The 24,705-nt window shown below is 39.7% G+C and overlaps 1 protein-coding gene across 12 annotated transcripts in view; it reads right to left on the bottom strand.

Annotated features, from left to right (window-relative positions):
- LOC122887872 (RNA-binding protein Musashi homolog 2) overlaps window positions 1-24,705 on the bottom strand; it is a 239,742-nt gene that overhangs the window by 141,905 nt on the left and 73,132 nt on the right. For all 12 annotated transcript variants that reach the window (XM_044221504.1, XM_044221509.1, XM_044221506.1 and 9 more), the window contains exon 6: window positions 21,934-22,026. In XM_044221504.1, the coding sequence (XP_044077439.1) occupies window positions 21,934-22,026 (93 nt within the window). The remainder of the gene's footprint in view (window positions 1-21,933; window positions 22,027-24,705) is intronic.

Below are 24,705 nucleotides of genomic sequence, written 5' to 3'. Positions count from 1 at the left end.
GCTGCTTTATGTTTTGAGTGAAGGATCAGACTAGAACTTCTGAAATATGCTGCCTTTTGAAGTGAAGAGTGTCTTGAACAAAAAAACCCCAAAACATAAACAAGCTTAAACTTTGTCTGCAAACAGATTTGTGCCTGAAAGGTTATGTACCCTTAATCTGGTGAATTTTGGGGACAGTGTAAATGATTGAAAACCAACTTTTTTGAATACAAGGGAGAGTGTACCCAGTGGTACAATAATACACAGGATGTTGGGTCTGAGAGTGGAAAGTTAACAGGTGTGAAGAAAATGTGTGAGACCCCATTTTTGTGATTTACCAGCACAAAGTACAGTCAAGTGTGCGAGGTGTATGACATACAAACTGTGGACAGACTATGTTTGGTGCAAAGTGCACCTATGGTGCAATTGGAAACTGGTAGGGATTAAGAAGAATAATCTGTCAGTGGTTAAATTAGAGGCTGGCATCAATCAAGGCCGATAAAACCAGTTTCTCTAATTGGTTTCCTGAGAAGAGTCTACTGTACATGTAATACAGGTGCAAATACTTTTGAGACACTGAAAGCCTGGGTACAATACTTTCCATGCATGACAAACACCCATGTTTTTTTAAAACATTTATCTACACATTTATCATGTCAACAATAACAATGTACAGTAGAATGACAGACCGCATTTCAATTATTTTGCCAGATGCACAAGTGTTTTTCAAGTGATGGCTAAGGCTGTAGATTTGACTATGTTTACGTGGTCACAATAACGGCTCTCTTGCTAATATTCTATGCAAGTCATTGGTCTTTTAAAGGCACGTTCGTAATTGTATAAACCAGCAACTCAGCATTACAATCTTTGTTTACAAGATGGAGGTATTTATTCAAATACCTAGAGAGGATTATAGAAGTTGTTTTTTTCTTTGCTAAGTAACTTTTCCTGGTCCTGCCTCTATCAAATTTAATCAAAACAATTACAGCCTTGACTCTGCCCTACCACATTATATAGTATTAGTTGCAGCCAGAGGCTTTTCACTATTTCAATTAAAAATGCAGTGCCTTCATAAAAATTGTTTGTAAAAAATGAACTGCTTTAGGTGGTACTTTTGGGAAAACCATTCGAAAGAAGAAGATACAAGAAGCTACTACACCCCTAGCATCTCTGTGTTTTGAAGGGAGGAGTAGCGATAGAACTTGATAGAAAATGTTCTTAAGATCTTTCATGGAGCTGCATGAGCTGGTGTATTCAGTGCATCAGTGCATCCAGAATGTCAATGTCCATGCTCGGGTACCCCTGATTAGATTGTTTAAAGTTATTACCAAGTTGTAGCCTACTGTGGAGAGCACAAAAGCATGCAGCAAGTATGTGTGCATGTTGCCATGGTGTTAGCTGGGGATTTAACCATGGTACTCACAGTGAAAGGGGTGTTCATACTTAGGGATGTGCAAACTGCAGTTATTTAGTGCAAACTACTGCCTATCTAGCTACCTTCAGATGGCTATGAGGATTTACCCATTTGGGGGGATACAGCATCCTAGAAGCAGTTGTGGATAGATACTGGTTAAGAGTCAGCCCTTAATCCCAAGTAGAAATCCTGCTTCTAATTGATTCTAAAACTGTTAAATCTGTTTTATGATATGCATGTAAACTTTTTTGCATGTAAATACTGTGGCTTACGCCCAACAGCACTAACCTGCTCCAACATATATTCTGATACAGCTAATATATATCATCTTAAAGTGGCTCTCTAACCATGTTATCTGAACGAACACCTAAGGAATATTTTATTGTAATAAATCAAAAGGAACAAATCTGAATTTAATGAAATATTCAATCAACCTTAAAACTGCTAAAATGTCAGCTTAATATGTCACTGAGAAGAAAATAGCAATGATGCATTCTGAGCCTCTACTCACCATGTAGAGTGTTTCCCTGTGCTTCATGCCTCAGCAAAGACATTTAACGCACAGGAACCATAAACAGGACCTTTAACTTAACGCTGTCACAAGGTTCATAGACAGTCTTCAGCATTTTAGCTGAAAGATGCCAATGTGCAGTATGACCTTTAATGCATCTCTGTCACATTTTGTGCACATTTGTGAGAGTTGCTCTAACAACCAAGGATGAAACCTGATATTTTCATCCATGGGATGGGATGACTTGGACAATAGAACGCATAAGTCAGGTATTCTGGGAGAGTTTCTGAGGTCATCAAATATGATACACTAGCTTAAGGCAACTGCACCCACTGTTACAAGTGAAGATGGAGAGGAGACAACATGCAGCTCCTGTCTTCCAGTCTGGTTATATCTGACAGCCTTCCTTTAGCGGTCTCCTTTTTCTCTTAAACCCTCGTACACAAGCATATAAATATACAATGAAACTGTTACGATCCCACACAGACGCAAACATCAATGCACGCACTCACTCTGTCAGTCTGTTTCAGAAGTGAAATTATTCCATCTCTCAGGGGTCCTGTTAAGCTCTTACAAAGCCTCAGTGCGTACAGCAGGTAGATTGATTGTGACTTATTAACTGTGAGTGAGCCTAACAGAGTGCATTAAAACAAAAGGAAATGTGATATCCCCACCCATCAAGTGCTTGTTAGAGCTTTAATCAAAGCCCTTCCAAATCTGCATACAGAGTCCTGGTAATGAATTCCAAATGGCGTCTTTAAAAACAAGAGGAGACCACACCACAGAGCCTTGTTACACAAGAGGACCCAGAAGATATTTAACAAAGATCTAGCTCGCGAACAGTAGAATAAGAGATTGTTCTCAATAATTATGGCTCTGGCTTTCATTGTCATCTAAATCATATTTCTCGAAGGATTGTGGCACACAAGAAGAATCGCTCAATTTCTTAACTCTCTTCCTGAGTGAGTCTAACGATTATCATCATCGCAAAACAAAAACACCCATAACTAATTCATACTCAAGTGGCAAAACAGCACCTGGCTGATTTGGTGCTTTTGACCATTTACTGTTAACAGCAGCCTTCCAGTCAGCAATGAGCAGCAGTATTGATGGCAGCACTTCTATTTTAGCTGTGTGAACAGAACTGAGAAGTGTAAATCACAACCATGGTCATATAGTCATATATTCTGCTCTATTCAGGCACAGAGTTGTGTGGTTGGAGAGCACCGTTCCACATGTTGGCCCAAGTGTGAAGCAGAATGACAGAAAGACAAAAAAAGACAATGAACAGGGCAGGTCATTAAATGCTACAGAATACAATTTGACCTGGGGCTGCACTTTTAATACTAAAATTCTGTTATATTTATTAAACTTATTCAAATGAAAGCTCTGCATTAAAAGTGCTTGCTTTGGTATCAAATCAAGCAATCCCAGTTATATTATCTAACTAATCACAGGTGATTCTTTCAAGGGCATGGTGACCAAATTATTTTTATTTTGTTGATTGCAATCGTTGCATTATTGTTTAAAAATGCACTGAGAACTGTTTTCATTTGCTAGAAAGTAGACCAGCGAGGTCTGTGGTTTATCCAGAGCAGCTGGAAAAACTGTTTCAGGTAAGAAAAAGTTTTAGTAAATTTTAGTAAGTAAACCAAGTAAACTTTCAGTGCTGTGAGCACCACAAATACACTTCTGTTTACTTCCATTGTACTGAGGTTAAGGCAGAAAGACTTATATATTGTAACTAAAACAAGTTATATTTATAGGTACATCAAGTACAGTGTAAATGTGGAGGCCCTTTTCTGCCAATTTAAAATGTTCTAGTTCAATAGTGATACTCCTGATTATGCGAACAATTGTGATTATCATATTAGCTATAATATCGCTGAAATACAATTTTACATAAAGCATGTTAAACAGGAGATAGGAAATGCTGATAATTTCTTGAGAAAACACAAGAAAGGGGGAAAATAACAATAACAAGAACAAGCACAGCTATTCACAACAAAGTTAATCAGGCTTGCCTGAAAACAACTGAAGCTTCAGTGGATGTCTAATTGGATTAAACCAAAACAGAGGATGTGTTTTGTGTGCTGTTGTTGTGATGGCTTGACCTCTAATGGCAGTCCTTTTTTTAATTTCTTCAGATCCCCAATCAGACTAAGACTAATGACTACTGGCATATCTGACACATGGCGGCCAGACAGTTTTCTAGAGAGTGACTTAAGTTAAAACTGAGGGAGAATTGGTCAAGGTCATTCAGTGAGGCAAAGCAGCTCCAGCAGCGTAAAACTCACACAAATCACAGACTGTCTGGCTCTGTCGCTCTCTCCTCTAGGGGACATTTAACCCACTCCTACGATGACCTTTCCAGGCAAGAAGTGCCGTCACTTCAGAGGTTTATGTGGCAACGTACCTGCCAGGACAGCTGATGACACATTTCAAACAGGACGTGCAAGCACCTCGGTGCTGTTGAGGAGAGTTTGAAGTACAGAAGACAGAGAATGGCTTACAGCTCCCGCAACACAGGCCATCTCTACTGTAACCTAGCATACTGTTCCAGGCCTACTAAGCTTTAACCAACTGTTACCCTCCATTACAAAAAGTAAATATTGGAGCAACTAAATATCAGTTATTGGTCATCCAACACTAAACACACTAGACATTACTAGTGAGGGGAATTAACTGCATTTGTTTAAGGTTGCGTTGCAAAAATTTATTAAAAACAAGGTGACAGGAAATATGCTGTCTCTAAAGAATAAGGCAGACCACCTCCTGAGCCAATCATGAACAAATATATCTTTTGTTCTGAGTGCCAATTATAGTGCACCATCAGGCCAATCATTGAATTTTTGAAAACACTGTGGCAAGATGCACAATGTCGCCATGTTGCGTGAAATTAACTGAGCAAATGGACAGAGACCGATCCATAGTCCTGTTATCATGGGGTCATAACTTGTGCAGCCATGATTATTCTCTTCAAACGGTCTCTCATTTCACTATTTTTACAAACACATTACTGCCAAATTGACTGAGCTGATACGACCTCTGTAAAAATGTCTCTATATTTACTGTGAGTATGTGAGTGTTTCATGATCAATTAAGTGTGTGTGTGTGTGTGTGTGTGTGTGTATATGAGTTTGTAGGTCAGCATTTTAAGCACTGCCTATCATCTGAGAGGCTGTGAGCCATCAATGACTAATGTGTCAGTCTGTCACAGTCAAGGACCTACCATATGGCGCCAGTGCCCCCAACATTTAAACTAATGGGTGGGCTGGGAGAAACAGCACAGCTAACTAATCACACTTACTAAGCCAAAGTGTCTGTAGTAGGGATGCAAATGTTAAACAGTTTCCTTTATCAATCATTGGTCATATTAGAAATGAATAATTGATTAACCATGAAAGAATATAAAATACAAATTGCATGTTTTTCCTTGATGAAAATCTTAAATTGACATAAGTTATTTTTGCTACACAACCAGAGTAAATAAGGTATTTCAGTCATTAATTGAATAAACACCAGTAAACTGGTATTTTGGTGCACACAATAAACTTTCATTTATATAAAAAAATAAAAAGAATATGTGCAATACTTTGCGTTAATGTAACACATTGAGTCAGATCAATATATTCCTGACTGATCAAAAGTATTAAGGATGATTAACTGATGAATCAGTAGCATAGCTAGTATGTAGTCTAAGTAAGTGCTTACCATGAGCTAGGCCATGTGCTGTGCCAATTAGAGCAGACTTAGACTGTTGAGGGGGGCCCAGAGGCAAAGCAGAGCTGTGGCCACCTCTCCCAGGAAGCCCTCCAATTACCACCCAGCAGGTGCAGTGTCTGGTTGACTCATGAGAACTCATGACGCACACAAGGAACCTCATAGATTTGAGGCCCTCTATCTGTCTTTCTGGCAGTCTTGTGTCTCTGCCTCTCCCAGAGTGCGAATTATACAATGACAATCGGGGGGACAATCTCCAGGGCATAAAGGGAACCCAGTACAGCGCAGGCGCATGCCTCAGTGAACTGAAGTCTTACTTCCTCACGTAGACATAACCTAATTCAGAAACTCTGAGGGTAAAAAAGTGTATTAAACTAGCTAGATAGCTAGCGACTTACATTAACCTACAGCATCTCCATTGCCGTGCGCGACGTATGAGAGCATAGACTTTAATGAAGGCGCGAGCCACTGCAATGATGAGAGGCAAGCAGACGAGACGTTCAACTAACAAGGTTAAGAAATGGTATGGCCCACTTTAGGGGTGTCTGAAATCATATTTCAAGATTCTTGCAGGCTTGAATATGGGAAATATATTGTAATATTTATGATTATAGGTAAGAAGACTATGGTCACCCCCCAAAAAAAAAAAGATATCGACCAAGTTAAATCGAGGTAAAGGACAGGTTTTTAGTGTATTGCCTCTCAACTCAGCATCTTCTTTGTATGAGAGTCAGAGGCGGCTGATGTGACCTAACCTTGCCGCCACATGGTGACTACTGTGCCAACCCTACTTGCATTCCTGCTGATGAGATGCTGGCCATGACAGTCCATCAGCGTCTCTCCCTGGTAGGAGGCGCTCCAGTGCTCTTTTGTTTTCCCCAGTTAAATCTCCCTAAAGTCACTTTCAAAGTCTGTATTTAATAATCAGTTAGTAAAGAGATGTGTCACAGGTCAAGCTGTCTAATGTAGTAATATAGCTATCAGTGGCTGACTAGCTCAATGTTGCCTCTAAACACGTTGCTATCATCTACATTATGTAGCTTGAGACACAGGCTAGGACAGGGCGATGTCACTGTCTGGATAATAATGTTAGTTATCTACAGAAGAGATGTAATTCATGTTTTTGACACAAATGTTTCTTAAAAACATTTCACAATATGCACTTTGGCATTGACTACATTCCATGCATTGACTACACTGGCAACACTGTATAGACAGTGGAGGACAAAATGGGCAAAACTGAGAATGCAGATGCTGTCTAGTTTTACTGTAAGTGTGTAATGTGGCTGCTTTTTTTGTTTTTTCCCAGTTAAATTTCTATTTGAAAAGGAAATTTGTAATGTTTGTAATGTACTTAGCTTGAACCAGTGGTCAGAAGTGGTGTTTACGGTATTTAGTTTCAGTCTCTTTTTTCCTTAATTATTATTGCTTAAACAAAGACTACAACTACAAACTACTGAGTCTGCCATTAGAGTTTTACCTTCTAAAAGATTAGCAGCGATGCTGTGTGCCATTTCCAATGCACTCACCAGGAGTTCCCTTAGCCAGTGCAACCTGCGACTCATGAAGCTGTTCCACTGACAGAGCCTTGGCTCCATTCGAACCTTGCAGAAGCAAGTGTGTCAGCCATGCAAAATGGAGAACAGACGTGGTATATGGGCAGAGTAATATAGTCTTAGGCTGCCTCCACTGCACCTGATGATATGGCGCCAATAGGGGCATTTGTCAAATGCAATCAGGTGTGATGGGGGGAAGAGATAGAGCGGGGATACAGAAAAGGGGAGGGAGAGGGGGACTGAACAGCTTGAGCCCTGCCAAACTCTCTTCGGAGCCTCAGCTGTTGGGGAGACAAAGACAAAAACATGCGCCCACCCCTTCATGAGGACAGCTCTGTTCTGAAAGGAGAGTATCACTTAAAACAAACCTTAATCACACAGGAGAGAATTTCAAAATCACACCACTCTGAATTTCCATAAACTAAACATTTTTTAAATGCCATGAGGTCAGATTTTAATCAAAGGTAAGAGACACTCAGCTCTTCATTTCTGTGTGAACTATGGAGCTCTCTATTCTGCTGCTCTTTTCTAAGCCTATAAAAAGGTCCACAAGGTCAGAATAAAGGCCAGTACAGTCCCCTGAGTAGGGCACTTGAATGGAAAGTCTGAATCTGATTTATAGTTTGGCCACATGTGCAAGCTGCCAATGACTGGGCAGGCAGCCAGACAGAGTTGGAGAGTAGAGGAGTGTGTCTGTGAGGTGGCAAGTAGTAATGAATGCTGGAGTACAAAAATTGTATTTTTTAACATATTGACACAATCATATAAACAACACAGTGGCTTAATAAATACCACAAGGAGTGTGAAGAAACAGATTGATAGAGATCAGATCTACATCAAACGACCTTGTATGAGAGCTTTTGTTTACATGGGTAACCAAAACAGCCTCAACTCACTGAAAATTTGTTTGTTTGTGTCAGTGATGTGTGTTACACTGTTAAACTCCATTCTTACTGATAAGTTTACCTCCTTTATGTAAATGGAAGATTGCATCTCTTTTGCATGTGTTTTATCATCAAACCAGATGGCAATGTGGCAATTTAGTTAATTGATTCCTAATTAAAAGAGAAACACCATTGGTGGAAAATTTGCAGTAAACCAAATCCTTTTTTTTTTCCACTTTGCGAATGAAAAACATTAAACCAATATACGAACATAATTCTGATATATGTGCCATTTTGCTCATTGAAATCTGTTGCACTATGGGATGGAAATCATGCTGTGTAAATACCATTCACTCTCTAAAACATATGAACTGCCATCATGTGTCCATCTGCGTCCTTCTTTTAGAGTACTTATTGCCAAAAAGAAGAAAGACAATTGCCCAAGATAAAAGCGAAAGATAGTAATACGCCACAGACATATAAACAGACATGTGACTCATGTAAACTGGCTTCATGATTCCCAGGTACAGATACTGTTATTGATATTGAAATGTTCCTACCTTTAACATTTAGTGGATGTAACACAAAATTGTGAATACACATTAAAACAACCTTAGATGCTCAAATTCCACAAGTGTATCTGTGTAGTGAGTCCCGACCGAGAAATCAGTATATTGGCCAATATTAGCCTATTACAGATATATTGAATTGTACAGTATATATATATTGTATGTGTTTATGTAAAAAATAATATAGGCCAATATGCTGTTATCTGATTTTTCAAACTCTCAAATATCAATTTCCGTACCTGCCTCAAAATCCAATACTGCTTAGGCTCAATAACATCGGATCATAATGTAGTAGTGGCAAGTAAATAACACAATCTGCTGTGTGGGTGCAAGTAATGTGGTCATCTCCAACTTGGCATGTTCGGGCATGTCTGCTCAAACATGGCCATTTTAAGTGTGTACAAACACTTATTGGCATCACCACAACCTACACTAGCACACAGCTGTAGCCTAGTTGGCTGGACAAAGACAAGCAGGGCACACCACCACGTCTGGACTATACATTGGGATCAGCTATTCACTTTAAATGACTGGTGAGCTGTTCCAGTGCTCCTGAGACTGGAAAAAAACACACACACATGTACATGCTTTAAATGGGTAAACTATGGCAGTAAAGACATTTGATAAAAGCACTGCATATCCATATCAACACACAGTGACAAAATTGTGATAATACGTTTTGAGAATGTATTCAGCACCACAAACAAAAATCGTGCTTCCTTCATTTTCTTATTTTTTCATTTTATTTAATTGCCTACATTATCTAAAGATGGACATCATATATCCCACATTCTAAAACACTGCATTCACTTAGTGATCTCGGCTGTAGCAGGTGGCTAACCTGTTTTTTCTGGAATAAATGAATGAAAACAGTGTGTGTATTTTTGAATTTGTTTGTTTGTGAAGTTGAGTGTGTGTTCCATGTGCATATTAAGATGCACTATGGTTTCAGCATGTCACTTCCATTCACATACCATTTCCACATTAAACAAGCTTTGAGCCAAAGTAGGCACGGTACAAGCAGATGGTCAAAATGACAATGACCTCCTGTTTTGTCTAGCAACAGCATACTCAATTCAAATGAATGCACACACAAAATATTTGTACAAATCCCTGTTCCAACTTCAAGTATGAAACCTTGTATTTTTCTGTCTCTCATCTCAGAATGTCAAAAACAAACAAATCAAATTGATGCATGCTGTATATTTTGTAGTTCCTTATCACATTACAAATATGTTATATTCGTATTTTAGCATATGGGCACCAAGCAACAATATTGAGGGCAGGTTAATAAGAAACACAGCTGTAATGACAGAGCAAATGAGCAGCTCCTATTTCCTATTAGTCTTACTTTTTTCATTGAAAGCAACTCTTTACACACACATATCCTCTCATTCACACAGTGAGTTGGCAGCTGGAAGACTTGCTGGCAGATGATTCAATGCAATCAACCCGTCACTTCAGCATGATACCACCTGTCCATTTTGTGTTCACCTCATCTCACATTCAAATGAAATTCAAATCAAATCAAATTCAAAGCTGTTTCAAATGTAATTCTGGCTTTTCCCCCCAACATGGTACCAGCAGCTAACACAAACCACTTACACCATAATATAGTTTGCTTACTCAGGTTTAAAGATGTGCTTTCAAGTAAAATACATTGTCTGCAAACTTTTTTGAGGGCATTTGAGTGTCCTCTGAAAAACCCCAAAAGAAAACCACAGACAAGCTCACAAAAATGTTAAGTGACACTAATTTGATCAAGCCAATTCAATGAATTTAAGAAATACAATTTCTGCTGGGACAGCACTCACACCAGTTGGTCCGAGTGTCAGTGAGAGAGAACATTAACATATTCCTGTCTATCATAAACACATCCAATACAGCTGGCTTCACCTAAACCACTAGAGGGAGAAATAAGCTGTGATTTACCTCGAAAGAGAGTCAGGTATGAAATATATGTGGAGAGGTTAATTTTTCAGTAAAAATTGAAATGTATATTCAGTCTTGTACTGACACACCTTTTCAGTCTACATAATTTTATTTTAGTGGGTAATTCATCTTTAAAAGGGATGTCTGCTCCTTGGTGGCTTTTACAATGTGTGTTCAGCTGGAAGAGACTGATGCTGGGCTGGCAGTGGGCTTATCAAAAACAAGTTGAGGGAACCCTCCAGGAGGCAAGACAGAAAGAAGGATAAAATCCATGCTTCTGCTCAACTAACCATCAAACCTAATTACCTGTGGATAGGACTTATGGGCCACATGTTGGGTTCAAAGTTTCCTGATCAGGAAGTGGCTTGGGAGGGAGCTTTAGTGTATGTGTGTATATGTGTGTGAGTGTGTGTGTGTGTGTGTGTGTGTGTGTGTGTGTATGAGCCTGGTCAATGTGTCCGTGACAAAAAGATTAGGCTGAGAGACAAGACTTGGTGCAAGATATTGGCTCTGTGCCATTAGTTCAATCAAGCAGATTTATTTAGCTTTTAGACAATTCGACCAGAACCCTAAGATACCACTTCAGAAAATAAGCTAAAGATTATTCATGGCATGGCAGCTAAGATAGGGATCTGTTGTCACTCTCTAGCATCGTATGCACATCCACTCACACACACGACATTAGTCCTTTCTAAGGAGTAAGCAACCTTCGTTTAGAAAGCACACAGACACAAACACAAAAAGGCACAGCAATCGCAGTAAATCAAATATATATAAAAATTTGCCTAAACATAAAACACAACTACAAGGTGAGTCTCTCTAATCCCAACCTTAACCTCCCCCATAACCCAAAGTAAATGCTTTAACCAGAAAAATGTCTCAAGTAATTACTGATCACCTCTTTACTGAGAATCACTGCCGAATGCTGTTGACATTACATTAAATTTATCTTATCTTTGAATCCTCTGCATCATGATTTTATATTCCACCAGTTTACATTTTTTTTAATGATACATGGTATGTGTCACCTCTACATGTTTTTTTTAATAGAAGAGGAACAATATGAAGGACAAATTTCCACTACTTTGGTCCAGACTAAAACATCTCAAATTTTGTACAGACATTTATGATCACCAGAGGATAAACTGAAAAAAACTTTAGAGGCTCCTGACTTTTTCTCTAGTGCCACCATGAGATTGACATTTTTGGTTTTGGGCTAAATATCTTGGCAACCAATGAATGGATTGCCACAAAATTTGGCACAGATAGTTCCCAGATGATGAATCCTAATGACTTTTGTGATCCCCTGACTTTTTATCCACATTTTGTCCAGAACAGCATGTTAACACTGTTAGCATGCTGACATTAGCTTTTAGCTCAAAGCACCATTGTGCATAGACAAAGCCTCACAGAGCTGCAAGCATGGCTGTCGTTTTGTTTTAACAATACAGAATAAAAGCTGCCAAAATCAGCACATTTCTAAAATAAAAAGAAGAAGAAGAAGAAAAAAAGTTTCTGACAAAATAGCTATATAAGATATAAGACAAGTAGAGCAGGTTAGAAACAAAACTGGAACCACTGCATTCACATCTTTTGCTGAAACTACATTTTTCATTGCAATTACCCCATTTTGTTTGGCCTACTTACTCTGCCCCAGCTAAACATTACTGGATGTAATGAGTCTGTCACTACCAATGTTGGATTTTACACTTGTATCCAAATGAAACCTAACAAGCAATTTCTAACAACTATATCATTTAAGATAGAGGATGACTTAAGGCCTTAAATCTAGATCATCTTTTAACACTTTTAACAGACCTGAGGATATCCAGACACACAGACACACAACAGTCAGCAGTGTTTCAGATAAGTGAAACCTTTGAGAATTCATTAGACATTCACATCAAACCCCAGCACATTGTGTACATATCCATGTAAGAACATTTACCCAGTGATTTGAAGAAGGCTATGTGATGCGTGGGAGGCACTCATAGCATGAGCTGGAGCTGCCTGTGGACCTGGTCACACTGCAGTAGGTAACTGAAGAAGCACAGGCAATGTGCTACTTGAAGTCAGCACTTATACTAAATTCCCATTATGCTATATAAAACAGACATCCTGTCAGGAATTATTTTAAAATAACTGGTTATTTTCAAAGTTCCTTTTCACAAAAGGCAGGTATATTAAGAGGATATTATTAAATCAGATTGCTGCTGTATGGGAGAACTTACTCTCAAACATTCAGCAGCACACCTTTTTCTTTTACATTCTTTTTACAAAATGTGAATAAAGCATCAGAGTTACAGTTTAAACTTAAGCATTCTATTGCCATCACCTTGCTGTTTAGGCATTTCGGATAAATCCATCCAGAGGAAATACCTTTAGCAAATGTCTCAAGATCCATAAAGCTCTGTGTATCAGCTCAGATGTAAAGTCAGATGTACAGTGAGCATTGTGCATCGTCATCAGTTGAGCTGTACTGTGTCAACTGCCTGTTCTCCAGGTGGTGCTGAGTCATGGTTCATGCTCACTGGTTTCCTGGAGCTGACAACCCTCTCTTAAGAGAAATGTCTGACGAGGATGAAAAGGGTTATTTGGGTTGAAAAGCAGTTTTGCATCCTCTTTAAAAGACTATCAGATGAGAGCTGAAATTTGACACCATCATTTTTAGGGGTTCCAACCGGTTTATTATTATTATTTGTTGTCTGCCATTTCACCTCAAATTCCTGTGAGCTGGAATGAGCTAGAAACACTAAAAACTGGAGATGATGTGCATGTGCTTCCACAGAAATATGAGCCCAATCGGCCACATGGTGGCGCTGTAATTAACGCCCAAAAATACAATGTTGAACAGGCCAAACCCGTCACACTGTAAATCCAAATTACTTGAAATTTCTCTCACAAGTCCAGCTCAATGTGCTCTACAAAAAGCCTCTTGGACCACTAAAGTCTGCCTAACTTGATTTTCCGCCATTTTGAATTTTTTGATAAACACATTTTTGACATCTCCTAAACCGTGGGACCAATTGCTACCAAATTTCCAGTGGATCATCATTGGACAAAGTTTATCAAAAGTTGCATAAACCTTGTTGATATCTTATTTAGTTTTCAAGATATTGACCAATGTACTTCAAAAGGGGCGTGGCTCAGTACATAAATAGACTACAGTCAACGACCATTGGGTCAATCAACACATAACTTACAGGATATGTCCACATAAGTGCCTGAAACATACCCTGAAAGTTTCATTCAAATCGACCATGAGGGGGCACTACAAATGCAAAAAATTTGCATGGCATAACACAAATCAGACTATAAATCAGAAATTGTTTGTCCAATCATCACAGAATGTACAGGATATGTCCACATAAGCTGAAACATACCCTGAAAGTTTCTTTTAAAATCGACCTCTAGGGGGGGCGCTACATGGGCAAAAAATGTGCATGACATAACGCAAATCAGACTATGAATCAGAAATTATTTGTTTTCTTCATTCTATTTGTGAAAATGCAAAAAGGGAGAATTCACTGCTTTTGCCACATTTGACCAGGTCCAGGTCTGCGTTGGCTTGAACCTCGGAATTGCTGCTTGCGGCTATATGTTTTCTCATTTGGCTGTGGTTTGTCACTCGGAGGCCGGCATCGGCTTCTGTGGACCTTAACTCAAATATGCCTGCCTCTGCTACTCTTAAAAATACTCTTCATTTACTTATCTATCTATCTATCTATCTATCTATCTATCTATCTATCTATCTATCTATCTATCTATCTATCTATCTATCTATCTATCTATCCATCTTCTAAGAAATAGGAACTTGGGGGAATATGCATGTTCATGTTAGTTTTAAAGCTGTAAAGAACCTACTTAACCCTATCATTCCCAGCCCACTGTTTAAGTGAGGCTTGCACACATTTTGCATGTTGTTATGGCAGAGTCTGGCTGTTTTCCATTTCCATCCCTCCTTAATGGGGGAAGAGGTTATAAAGAGTTCACTAAATAGTTGCCTGTGTTATTTATTGGTTATGATGCATTGGTAAACTATTCACATTCATGCTCGTGCGAGCATGCGGGTTACGTGATACACAGTCCTACTAATGGACCACAGTTGGCGATAATGTGCCAAGATATGTTGCAGTGCGTCAGCAAAGAAAGGGACGGAGAAGACTGCAAGGTAATAAACATAGTCAACAATGCTGGATTTAAAATACTTCGGCTTTGCAAATGTTTTATGAGGAAAGAAATGCACTCGACACATATGTTAGTCCTCAAGGATACACACAGTGTGTTTTGGTGAGTAACACTGAATGTAAACATAACTTTTGTTTGTTTAGAAAACTCCACAGGGCCCCTTTAATTTCATACTCTCACATAATTTTAGAATTATCTTCTTAATTTCAGCCAATTTTGAGTCTAACAGAAAAATCCATTACAACAAAACATGCTAAAAGGCAGTTTTCTCCATGTATTCCCCTGGACCTCCCTCACATTAATATTCTGCCAGGCTCCCACCCTTCAAACCCTTTATTCCATGCCAATCTTTAGATAGCATATATCAATACATATTTCCCATCCATCTGGGAAATAAACTCTTCTTTGAATCTCAATTCCTACGGTTCCTAAGTGTTCTCCCACACATGATTCCCTAAGGACTAGATTGCAGTTTGCAAGGCTGAGGTGGAGGCGTGAAGGTGGAGGTGGAGGCGTCCAACTCCACACCGGTCTGATGGTGAGACTGCTGCAAATTACTCATGCCACTTCCTCTGATGACATTTTTCAACCTCTTCCCTGTTGAGTGGCATCTCTAGCCCCCCACTACCATCCACCACCACCAACACCCTACCCCAACACACACATTAATTCCCCCCTCTATTCGTGTCACAATAGCACAGCAGAGATTGCTGCCTCCTGCCTTCACCTGATTGACCCCTTTGAGCAGGTGCTGGATCTGATCCAATCACAGTCAATCTTCTTTAAACATTTCATTCTTTAAGCAGAACAGGGGCTCAAAATTCCATCATTCAATGGCCCGATCAGTCACCGATAACACAATCAAGCCAATCCTGGCTTATCCCGAGGGAGCCATTTCAGGAGGGACAGCTGGGAGATGAGACTACAGACCTACAGAAAGGTGTCAATCTCCCCTGATCCAAAGCTCTCTTTGTGAGCCGCCTATACTGCACAGCATCTAGTTGTTGGAGGAGACAGTCTGATAGGTATTTCTAAGGATAAGCAATAGTCAAAAATCGATTTAATCTTTTGTTAAAAGGTCTGATCCTTTAAGTAAAAATTCAGTAACCTGCAGTAAAGACACTTGCATTAACACACACACATATTCACTCTCTCATAGAAAGACACATGCAACAAAAAATGATGTGAATAGTATAGCTCCATTCTTTAGCGGCCATTTAAAAGCTACTCAATTGGAAATGTTGCTAGGCCACTGGGCAAATAAAGGTCAAGGGGGATATGAAATAGTTTGTCTAACTGGCCCTTTCCCCCTGTGTGTCCCTGCAGCACCGCAGCCGTATCCACATTCATAGCCAATTCATTTATATTGCTCTGCCCTTCTCACTGCTAGTCTCAGTCACTAACTACAAGTGACTGCAATGAGACTGAAGCCTCTGGCTAAATCTCTACTGCAAGGCACATGCTCCATCATTGCTGCTCTGATCACTCCTTATAATCACTGGAACCAGACTATATCCTCAACTGATTGGGCGAGTCGCAGCAGAGAGGAAACAATCACAGAATGTCAGCAGATGATGGACACGCAACGCTGGAGTAGTAGTGGTCACTGTGAGCTACCATGTAAATGGCATGCAAATGTGCACCTGCACTAGCTGAGGAAGTGGAATGAAGGACTGTGGCCTTTTGATTAGGTTCCTTTCGCTCATATAAAGTGTATTTTTTCTGCATTAATCATCCATGTTTGCTATTTCAGCCAGTGAACATGAAGCAATTGTGTATTTGGGTTTTGCTTTCCTCAGAGCTCCCATCACTTCAATGCATTAACATGCACCTTCACAGTTTCCAGTTTAAGCCCTGTGTATATGTTGTCACTGTAAATGCTTAATTGTATTGTCATCCACGGTAAAATGTAATTCTGCAATCAAATAGATATCAAGAACGATGATATCAGTGTCACAGTAAGGATTATTGGTGATTTGTAATCTCTGCACAGTGGTTTAGATGTACTTTGTAAGGGCTGACAGTAGCAGAAAGTAGCTCAAGTCCAAGACAATGCAACTTTACAACATTAGAGTAACAGTGATGTTGTTAGGTACGCGTCCTGCGTCTCTGACACATTAAGATTGGAAAGGACACAGTAAACTTACTATTGATGCGTCCAGGGGACGCACCATATTTTTTCCCTGACAGTGCTATATTGTGAACAACAAATACATGTTGAAATCATGTAAATAAACTGAAGAAACCTTGCTTTCAAAAAGCTTGGTGTAATTTATTATCAGGCTGCAGACTCTCACCTGCTCTCTGTGTCAGGGCTGAGCATGCGCGCGCACACACACACACACACACACACACACACACACACACACACACACACACACACACACACACACACACACGCGCGCACACACACACACACACACATACTCACACAAACACACACGGAGCGCAGTCAGAACAGCAGAGGCGGTTACTCGAGTTGACAAAAACTACGCTCATTACTGTAAGTAAGTGCACTAAAGCCTTCACGAGTAAAAAGCCAATACTTTATCAATACACCTGTTCAACAAGCATAAACATGTGAACATGTAAAAAGCTATATTTAATTTTAATCTGCTCTGTCAAAGCAATTATTAAGTAATGACAAAGAACCAATAAGAGTAGTAGTATCGCTAAGATCCTAATGATACCCATCCCTAAACATGAGTTTAACACTATAATTGTTTTTCCTGGGACCCACTCAAATGATTACCTGTGGATCCCGGGGACTCACTACATTGAAAACCTGTCAGAACTGAATAATGCAAAAAGGCACACTATACTCAAGAAAAAGTATCAAATAAAACAGATTTTACATGAAATACCTGCATGGAATACCTGAAATACCTGAAAACCTCCAATGTTGTTAAGGGCCAACGCACTTGGGCAGGTATGCAAAATGAATTCATACAGTCTTTACAGACAGTCACACAGTTATTTTTCTGCCACTTACAAAATCTAAGGGCACACAAAATGTCAGCCATGGTATTAGATTACCAAAGCCCCAGAACGAATTTCATGCACTAACCAAGGAACCTTTTTCTGATGCTTTTATAATTTCCTCTCATCTGCTTCCTCTCAGTGAAGGTCTGAGAGAAGTATGCAGACGCCTGGCTGGCCAGAGGTGAAACGCAAAAGGGAGAGCATGCCACTGCTCTAGGCTGGTCTCTTCTCTGTGTTCTGACAATGATCTCTTTCCATCATCTCATTCCAACAGATATCTTTCCAATGTCCTCCAACAGGTGTCAAAACTCTTTTTTTTAAACTTTGAGATCATTTTCTCATCTTAAGACTCGAGGCTCTGCTTTGCTTGTCTAACTCAGTAGTGACCTTTGTAAGCCTATCCTTCCAGAGCCCAGTGGCAGTGAACTAGTTAAGCTCCTCCTCCTCCTCCCATTCAGCTCCACCTCCAGGATCTGGCTCTAGACCCATGGAGCATGAGAACCAGGACAGCCTGGACATAAAGGGACAATTGTGGCAGCCCAGTGACATGGAAGCAAGTAGCCTCTGATTAAACTAAAAGTCAGCTTCAGGCTTGCACAGCAAAGCCCAGCCAATGGACAGGAGTGCAGAAACAGAGTCAGTGAGCAGGAGTTGTTTCAGCTTAGCCAAATAAGAGCACTATGAGATGCACTCAAAGCTGATTACGATAAACCAATGAGGAAGAATTAGCCACCCCAACTAATTATGCCTTTAACTGTAGAGAGAGCTATTTTCATGCCTGGGCAGGGCTATGCTGGTACGTCACATCCAATTTATAAGGTGTCATCACACCAACTCCCATCTTTAATCAAGTGCTTGTCTCAATGGAACATTTTGAGGTGGTAGGTGTTTTGTTTTGTTAACAGGTGTTTCATTTATTGGAAAATAAGAGGGCATTTTATTCAAGCATACAAAAAGAAAATAATGAATACTTAAGAGATCAACATAACATGCAACGCATTCTATATTTCCACAAAGCATTGGTGTGGCCTGCTGAAAATAAGTCATTTTACCTTATTAAACCTTTACCTTATATGAGAACTGCATTTTTTAAGTGTCTATACTGAACTGTTTTTGTAGGTGTGTAGATCTTCAGACTAGTACAAAAGTAATACTTTGCAAGACACTGAATCCCTACAAGCACATCTGCTGTTCTTTAGCTGCCCCTGACCTTTGGCCTTTGAAAATTATACAGACTTTATGCATAATAATATCATGGAATCTTTTCAGTGCTGTCACCTCTGTAGGCTGATATTTGGGGGGTATTTCTGCATGTTATGTTACCACTGACAAAGGGAAAGGCAGGAAGGTAAATGCATAAAAAAAAAACGTACAAATGACTGTGCATACTGCAAACATAACATTATCAAATAAAAATGGCGGAGCCTACATATAAACCAAAAACATGATCTCTAAAAGGCTAACATTGTCTTTTCTTACATTGTATAAGTCTTAACAATAGCACATAATAGCACAAACAGCACACTGGTTCATTTGACTTTATTGCAAGACAGAAACAGCAGCAGCCTCCAGTTAAGAGTCCCTGAATATAAAGGGAGGCCAGGCAGTGTTGATAAGATTGTCTCATTTGGCTTGCAGGGCTAAGGTGCAGTGTGCTGCCTGAGAAAAATAAAAAAGGAAGGCAGGATGTGGCTACTATTAGGAAGGTAATGGGATCCATCTGAGATGCATTAGAATCAGCCAAACAGAACCACACTTCAGTTCTGTTCAAATGACTGTCACAATCACTTCAAATGCACACCTTCAGTGTATACTGTAGGCGACAAAAAAGTGGCTCTGGCTGTGGAGGAGCTCCTCTGAAGTTGTGCCAGGCTCGGGCATGTGCTCTTTCCTAATGGTGACGGCTGGGAGAGTGGCAGTGAGACTGATGTGCATGAGAGCTGTCAGCCTCTCCCCATAACAAATGCCACCTCTCCCCCTGACAGAATGGAGACAGAAGGGCGGGAATGAGGCGGGAGGGAGGGGAGGTGTGGAGGTTACAGACAGAACCTGTGACCCAATTGTGGCCACACCAGCTGTTTCCCCTCCACTGCCTCCCAACCACAGCCATCTCTGTAGACCACATCCTGCTAATTGGCCTATGCTGCCTAGCACACATACACATACACACACACACACACACACAAATACAGTACTTGCTAAAAAATATCAGTGAAATGGCTTGTTCCCAGTGAGGAAGAAAATTTGCCGGTGCCTTAAGCTGTAGTTGCGTGATGATTGATAAGTGCTTCAAAACATACTTCCCAGAAATATAAATGACTAGGTGCCCTGTGACCATGGTGGTGCATGTCCCCCTTGACATGCACATAGGCAGACAGACAGAAAGACAGACAGATGATGGACTGACACATATACTGCCAACCAAGATTCTATGGAGGGTAAACTGAATTAATTGGTTTTCCCTTCTGTGGATAAGTCCTCAGAGTGGTGTGTATGTGGCAATAATAGTAGGTTGCAGTGACAGGCAGGCTATTTAATAAATCCTGGGATGTGTAAGGCAGAAAGGAAGGACACACACAAAACAGAGCAAGAACAATACCTCTTTTTGCTCTGTATCTTGTCTGCCATAGCCTACAATATCTACTCAGATTTCCTTTTTGCTGAAGACACTCAAACCTGCTCATACACACACACACACCCCTAATCATGCACCCACATAAATACACTTAATCGCTTACACACTCACGCATGGCGAGAGCAGTACTGCAGACATATCCAAGCATGCACAAGTAGGCTATAAAAGCACACACAGAAACATGCACAAGATCTTGCTCAATCAGTCTGATTTGTTTGTTTCCTCCTAAGCATTTGAGGATTCCTCAAGGAGGAAAAAACTTTGTATAATCAAGTCAATTATGTCATTCAATCAAGTCGAAAATCATTTCGAGCCCTTTCTCAGATCCATTGATTGCAAAGTCGTGCTGAATTTTTGCTTGCTGTGTTCTATTGAGCAAATAAGCCATCTTTATTTGGAATGGCAGACCAGGCCATAGTGAGGTCTTAAATGCCACTTCCACAGATAAAGAGCAAAACAAAGTCCTTCACCTTGCTCGCCTTCAGGCAAGCAAATGGCACAGGACTTTATAGGGGAGGGTTGGTTGTGGTTGCATATTGTCTCTGAACAAAAAATAACAGTTTCTATTAATTTATAACAGCTCTTTGGTCTCTTTCAGGACATGGTACATTATGTGCCCATGAAAAATCCATCCTCAGTGAAATTGTTTAAACTCAAGGTCAAGAGCTGATGTTACAGGGACTGTATCGGCTGAAGGTGACCTTGACTGATGTGGAATATGACATGAGGGAAATGGATCTCTGCTCAGTGTGGGGAAATTATCTGTGAAATGCTTCCACTGTATCAAAGCCGGTTTGTGCGTGCACATGCCCATGTGTGTGCACACGCTTGAGAGTGTGTGTGTGTGTGTGTGTGTGTGTGTGTGTGTGTGTGTGTGTGTGCGCATGTCCTTGTATGAAAGGGTGTGCATATATGCACTCACTTAGCTGGGTGTTGGTCATGAGAACAGCATGCAGAAACTGCTGCAGCAGACAGCAACAAACAGCTGAATATGAGCCTCTGCTGAATGAACTGCATGTGTTTTTCTTTCAGACCACACTGGAATAGTGTTGCCATAATATCAAAATCCTAACTTCGATTCCCTTATATGTATAACTATATTTGTTTCTAATGTAAGACTGCCATAGATAAGAAAAAAAAATACTTGTTTTTTGTTTTTTGCAGAGGGGTTTGGTCGTGGCTGCTAGTCATTGCTTGTTTGCTCTGTAAGCAAGATGCAGGTTGTTGACCGGGCATGGTGGGCTGTGTGCAGCTATTGCCATATCTTCAGGTGTTTGCTTGTCACAATAGACATTTATTTGTCTTACTGTCAGGAAAGGAGCCAAACCAGTGCCGCTGGCTTCTTTTAAGGGTCAATTTCCTTAACCACAGTGACGCTGTTGGAGTGACAGGGGGCGCTGTACACTGATTGTGGATTGCGTCTTTAGCGAATGATCAAATTAACATCTTTCACATTATCTTAATGACGATAAAAAACACAGCATGCAATTGAATCGAAGAGTGCTGAAATTTTGGTTATTGTGACAACACTATGCAGGGTAATAATGAAAACAGTCTTACCTTCCCAAACTGTTCAAAATACTGCTTCACATCCTCCACTACCGTATTGGCTGACAAGCCACCCACAAATATTTTCTTTGTTCTTGTGACCATCTGGAAAGAAAAGGGCGAGAGGAGAAGATTAGTGTTGAGGCTTCAAATGCATTGCACAACACCTTTAATGACGCTTCAAACACAGTGAGTGAGCAGCACCTGTGATGGGAAGGATATAAAGGAGTGAGGACACATTGTTGCTAAACAGGAATAAATGGATTCACACAATTAAGTTTCAAAAACACTTTACTTTAACTTTAGTATTATAGCAAGGTCACAAATGCTGAAGGTTTTGGCAGGAAAAAATACTCTTGGCTAAGAAAAGCAGTTCTGTGAATTTCTCTCACAATGGCATTTCAAATTGAAGCTCTAATCAAAACAGACTGTCACAGGATTAAAGACCTCCATTTCATCCATAAGTTTCTGTTTATCTTTGCAAAACTAAAAAAAACAACAAGAGAAATAATTTATGGACTTTCAAAAAACAATTAATGAGTGCTGGAAGATGGAATCAGAGTGCATTAAAGCCTCATTTAGTTTCAAACAGCAAGAATATTAAGGATTATTACCCACGGCATCAAAAAGGGCACGAACATCTGCTGTGAGAGTACATGCTAAATTTAGGAGGACAATTTCTCAGAGAAATACAGTAACAATTCAACACCAGTGTCAAATATGTGAGGGACTATTTCTTTTTTGCCTACAATTAAAAATTAACCAGTGAACTTGAATGAAATGGTATTCATGCACCAACATTTAACAACGGGCCCAGTCTTATCCTAAACTCAGATCTCTGAAACATCTGGTCAGCATAGGTAATGATTTTCCTTGCTGACACACAACACCTAACATTTAACTTGTAAATAAGACTTTGCATTACCATGAAATTTGATCTGAGACAAATTAATATTGAAATGTCTGTTTTATTTATAGGTAGTGTCTTCTTTTTTTGAGGTCACAGAAAAAATGTAAATTAATATAACACTGAGGCTCAAGCACTTCATGTCTCTATGGCACCTATGGTGTTATTATGGCTATTGCGTTGGCCTGATCTGACTTTGCAGTGAGAGGCTGCTTCTCACTGTGGAGAGGACTTTGAACTCAGCCTGTTTCAGCCGACCTCTGGAAATAAACAGACAAAGGTGATGGCACTGCAAATGATTTAGCATGTTTGATGTGGACATAACATTTCCTAGCTTGAGGCGATATCGACACAATTTGTGTCAGATCCACTACTCTTTGTCTTGTTATTGGGAAACAACTGGACTAATGATGTGGGAGATTTAATGAAAAAAACTCTTAACTAGTACAATAATAGTCTAAACTAATGGTCTAACAAACTGTCTGGTTCTTGCACCTGTTTGGCTAATGGAGAAAGGACGAGAGTACTGTAGGTTACTGTGATTCCAGAAACACATTTTCCCAAATATAATCCTTACAGTCTCCTATAAAGTACCAAATTCATGCTACAGATTGAGAATGTACTGATATGATGTGGCATATAATGATTTTTGATGCACTGCTCTGTAATCTTACTGGCAAACAAAAAAAGGAGCAGAAAAGGCAGCAGAGAAAGTCACAGCTCTGATCTCCCTTGGCTCGCCAGAATCAAACAAAAATAAATGATGGGACAGGATAAACATGCTCTAGAAATGCACAGCAAACTATCAAGAAGGTTGAAAAAGTCTACCTTGATCAAAATGCTGACCGAAACGCTTTCGATTTATGAAAGAGGCTTAACACTGAGAAAAAAGAAGCAACATTCAGCTAGAGCTGAAGTAACCATCTGTCAAGTGCTTTCCAGGTGCACACAGTCTCACAGGCACATAGCCTGCACATATGCACACAGCCTCCCACACATGGGCCCTCTCTTTTTACAGTTTTTTTTTTTTTTTTTTTTTTGCTTCTGTGAATTTTCACATTTTTCTTATTATATTGTTTAACCACAAATTAAATTAAACCTACTTTTGTAAAAAATAAAATAAAATAAGAAAATAGAAGCTTTTATGAATAAAAAAAAATCGTAATACACTCTGGTGGTCAATATTTAATGTCCAAATTAAAAGTAAAAAAGAAAAGTTCTGCGTACAGCATGTACTTCAGGGTTGGAGGTGCTAGTAACTGCAAGATGAACAGTTAATCAGAAAAAAGTAACCACAAGAGTTTGTGGTAGAGACCGCACACTAGTGAAAAATATAATCCAATATCTTTTATAACTGACAAGAGCAATGCATTTCGCTCAGCGCTTCTTCAGGCTCATGAAAATGCGCAATGGGCCAAAGGTTTAGCTATGCAAACAGTTTGTGCAGTAATTGGCAATGGCACATAGGTGTGCAAAATAGACTTGACCATCTCAGACAATCAATATAGGTGCAAATGCCATTTCAAATTATATACAAACATACCACTGAGCAACACACACGGAAAATAATTTAAAGGTGTTAAATTTTAGGTTCAAGTCTTACAAACATTTCCAGCGCACTAACATGGTTGTTGGAGTGACAAGATCAAGTTCACTTTGGTCCAGAATAAAATATGAAAGCATCCAAATCATCCCATGATTTTTCATCTAGCACCACCAACAAGTCAATATTTCCACTATAGGACGTGATACCTCTAAATTAATGACCAGATACCCATCACCATCCTAACATGGTAACATAAGCATGTTACCATGGTAACTGTGCCATACTAACGTGCTGAAATCCACATATGTTAACATGCTAATGTTAGCATGTT

This window comes from Siniperca chuatsi, linkage group LG14 (genome assembly GCF_020085105.1).
Source record: "Siniperca chuatsi isolate FFG_IHB_CAS linkage group LG14, ASM2008510v1, whole genome shotgun sequence".
In the NCBI taxonomy this organism is placed as follows: Eukaryota; Metazoa; Chordata; class Actinopteri; order Centrarchiformes; family Sinipercidae; genus Siniperca; species Siniperca chuatsi.
Note: the sequence above shows the minus strand (reverse complement) of the source record. Positions and strands in the feature narration are given on the sequence as shown.